This window comes from Monopterus albus, unplaced genomic scaffold (genome assembly GCF_001952655.1).
Source record: "Monopterus albus unplaced genomic scaffold, M_albus_1.0 scaffold556.1, whole genome shotgun sequence".
NCBI classification, from domain to species: Eukaryota; Metazoa; Chordata; class Actinopteri; order Synbranchiformes; family Synbranchidae; genus Monopterus; species Monopterus albus.
In genome coordinates, this window is record NW_018128436.1 from 18,721 (window position 1) to 22,598 (window position 3,878).

The following is a 3,878-nucleotide window of genomic DNA, read 5'->3' on the forward strand; positions in this document are numbered from 1 at the left end:
AAATGACTCTGACGTGATTCTAAAGCTCCTGAACGTCTCTGGGTGTGTGATACTTGGTGTCTGTGCTGTGTTTCCATCAGAGCTGCTGCTGATTCCTTCTGACCCAGTTTCCCTGCCTGGCTTGACTGGGGTGTTTCCAGTGCTGCTGTGGGAGTTTCCCTGCTGGGTCCCAGCGTGCTGCTTCATGTGGAGGCTTTCCATTTGATTTGTGACATTCTGCTGTAACATCAGCAGTGCTCACATCTACTCCACGACGCCAACTGACCTGATTGTTATTTATGTCCTGGACACACTCGGCAGCACATCATCTTTAAAAGCTGATTTGGAGACATTCACATCAGTTATTTTTATGCTTCCATCCACCTGTTTTTATGCACATTTCCAGTTTGTGCATTTAAAACAACCTCAGGCATCGACAGAATTAAATAGGAAAGAGACTTGGGGTGGAGGTTGGGGAGGGTCTGATGCAGCAGAGCCAACAGGAAAATTGTTTTATGCCCTAGATTCACAGTCGGTAGAGAAACCTGACACCTTGAGGGTCTGAGGACAGAGGGTGATGTAAAGCCCCCAAGGCAAGTTTGGGATTTGTGATAATCAGCTATAGGTTAGAAATATAATCAAATGGACTTTTTCAGGCCTCTAAACTCCTTCAGAACAAACTGTTTGAAAAGGAAAACTCACTCTTTGAACTTTCTATATGGAAGGAGCTGGGACTGCTGAGGGACATCTGGTATGTTCACATTACACTGATGTGTATTAATGTGCGTAAAAGCACCAATAACACAACGTGAATATGCTAAAACTATCCCATTACAAATAAGAGTTTTGCTTTCAGTAGTTACTTATCTGATAAGTTTTATCAGCAAAATAGATGGAAGTATTAAGTGTAAACCTACTGTTGGTACAGAATAGTTTTGCCAAGCATTTTAATGTTGAATCTAAAACTGTTGTTTAATCAAAGGTCAATGATCATATCATTTATAATATATATATGGACACTAAATGCACATGTGTATAGGCTGGGTGATAGCTACATATAAAGTATGTTTAATATTAATTAATTATGTATAAATAATTGAATGAAACCTGGCAGTTAATAGTAATAATCACAGCAACAAAAATGCACCAACACCTTTGTTTTTATGTATGTAGGTCAATTAGATAAATAATCCATTGAAAAAAAAAGACTCTTACTGTGATGACTTTCACCATTAATTGTTTACAATGGAGGAAAATGCCAAAAAAAACAACAACAACACTTGTTTTAACTTCTCAAATATGAATACTGGTTGGCTTCCTTGGTCACCAAAGAATAAATGTAATATCTTTGGGATTTGCATTGTTAGTTTGAACATCTGAACTTGGGCTTTGGAACCAGTGAGGGGCAGTTTTCATTATTTTCTGACATTTATAGAAGAATAATCTTTGGTTCCATCCCTAGTGATGACTGTGTGGAGATGTGTAGACTGTACATGGGGTTCATGGGACGTTTACCTGCCATCTCTGACCAAACTACACACCTTTTTAAACTGGTTAATAAAAACATATAAACTCCTCTCAGGAAAATCATCATTTTCCTCTCCAGCTCTGAGGTGCCTGCTCCCAGCCCACCGGGACATGTGCACCCTGATCATGGCCGAGCAACTGGCATCAGACCGGGTGTCAGACGGTGCACAGAAATCTTTGATATTCCCAACTTTGAAACTGGGAGGACTGGTGCTTCTGCTGGAGTTGCGCCCTCAGCTGGAGTCCACGGCATGAATAATGTAGACCAAGGTCCTGGAGCGGATCAGAGCCGGGCTCTGGAGACCAGAACCTCCACCGAGAAGAAACCGAATCACGGAGAAAAGGTGCGGATAAAAAACCGCCGGGGTCCATTTCTAATGTGACCGAGACGGAGACGGGGATGAGGGCATAATGTAAAAACCCTCGGCAGCGGTGGCGGAGCTGCTGGTGATACTGGTATTGGACCTCCTCCTCCTCCTCCATCATCAGCATCATCATCATCCCACCACACACCTCCGCCGTTCAGCCAGTTTTTCCAGCACCACCACCAGCGACAAACCTTCAACGACAACATCATCATTATAAACAACAACAACAATATCCAGCAGGGCCGGGGAGAGGAGCATCATGGACGGAGAGAAAACATCCTCCTGGTGCGGAACAGCCGAGCGGAGGAACGCCATCATCAACACCAGCTGAATACAAGCGAGGAGGTGGAGGAGGAGGAGCGGATGGATGCCAGCCTGGGATCAGCCACCAACACCACCACCAACAACCCTCCTCCAACTGGGACCAGCTCCGAGTTTAATCATTATTATGGGAATGGAAGAGGAGGGCCTTGCTTTGATCAACATGGCGGACAACAAAGCCCAGGGACTGGGGTAACAGCGGCGCTCTTGGTACACAACACTATGGATCAGGTTCACAACTCCCACGAAGGGTACAACAACAACAGCCCGTATAACCACTACCCGAATTACCGACCCGGCTATGGGAATAGTGGATACGGTGGCATGATGAGTCCGTCACGCCAGGGGAACAACCTGATGGGCCCGGGCAGCGGCAGCTCGGTCGCTGCTAACCACAGTAAAGTGGCTATGGCTGCTACCAGCTCCCCGGCTGTAGGTGGAGGTGTTAGCGGCGGCAACAACGGAGGATTTCAGCGGTTCCATGGACAGGGTCAGCAGCAACAACACCCGTCGGGGGCTACGCCAACTCTGAATCAGTTATTGACGTCTCCGAGCCCGATGATGCGCAGTTATGGAAGTGGATATCCGGATTACAATAATCCTAACGCACAGCACCAGCCGAGCATGGGGCTGGCTAAAGACATGGGCTCCCAGTACGGCTCGGCTACTCATGGCTGGGGAGGACAACAAAGAAATCACCCGACCATGAGCCCGGGGAGTAACGGCCAGGGGAGCAGCAGATCCCAGGTGAATAGCACCTTATTAAACTTTGGGCCATTGTTGTTACGCGGTAACAAACTAACCTGACTAACAACAGATAGTCATCTGATAACGGCTAACCTGCTAGCCTACGTTATGTCACCCAGTTAGCCGCTATGCTAACGTTAACGTCAGTTAGCTGGTTAGCTAGGTGTATTTTTCCCCTCTGCAGATAGACGTCATTTACGCAGCTCGTTCCATAAATCTGGCATTTTCGACTATTGAGTAAATAAAGAGTCACACTTATTTGTAGTTGCATAAACATTTAGAAATATTGACCGCAGTAGTTAAAGGTAGTTGGTAAAGTCACCGTTTCGATTTTGTGTCCAAGGTGACTCCGTTTTTAGCTCGCTATGCTAAGCGTAGCATTTAGTATGCTAGCATTTAGTGTTGTTAAACGAGCCTTACAGGCCTTAAAAGACTACACGTATGTAACGTTGGGAAACTCGGTTATTGTGGGCACTGTGACACACATCGGAGTCATGATTAACGGTTATATTGTTAAATAAAGTTTGAAAGCATTGGCATATGGTGACGGGACTTGACATTTATCTGCGGTCGCCTGCCGTTTTTTGACAGCTCCATTCAGCTGGCATCAACCAATTGCTTCACATATGCTAATTATCTCTTTTGGGGGCAATTTGAGGTGTCATTGAGTTTGTTTGTTTTGCGTGTCTCTCTGACATGCTAATAGACCACCGTGTGCAGAGGACTGGAGTGTTTTCAGCTGTATGTACCGCTGCTTCGCGCAGTGAGGCCCCTGTTAGCTTGTGATCTGGCCTGAACTTTGTTGGCAGTGAGCCCATTATGGCCCCTTCTTTCAACAAGAGCTCGGACCTTCATACATGCAGATTAGCCATGTGCCCGTTATTACCGGCATAACACCGGGTCTAAATATTCAGCGTGCTCCTCCGGCTGCCCTCC

The 3,878-nt window shown here is 46.0% G+C and overlaps 1 protein-coding gene across 1 annotated transcript in view; it reads left to right on the top strand.

The window, feature by feature from the left end:
• The first annotated feature begins 1,270 nt into the window (after positions 1 to 1,270).
• Positions 1,271 to 3,878, top strand: part of LOC109953154 (AT-rich interactive domain-containing protein 1B-like) — a 40,591-nt gene continuing 37,983 nt past the window's right edge. The window contains 1 exon segment of the mRNA XM_020588568.1: positions 1,271 to 2,942. Within this exon segment, the coding sequence (XP_020444224.1) occupies positions 2,238 to 2,942 (705 nt within the window). The 5' untranslated portion in view covers positions 1,271 to 2,237.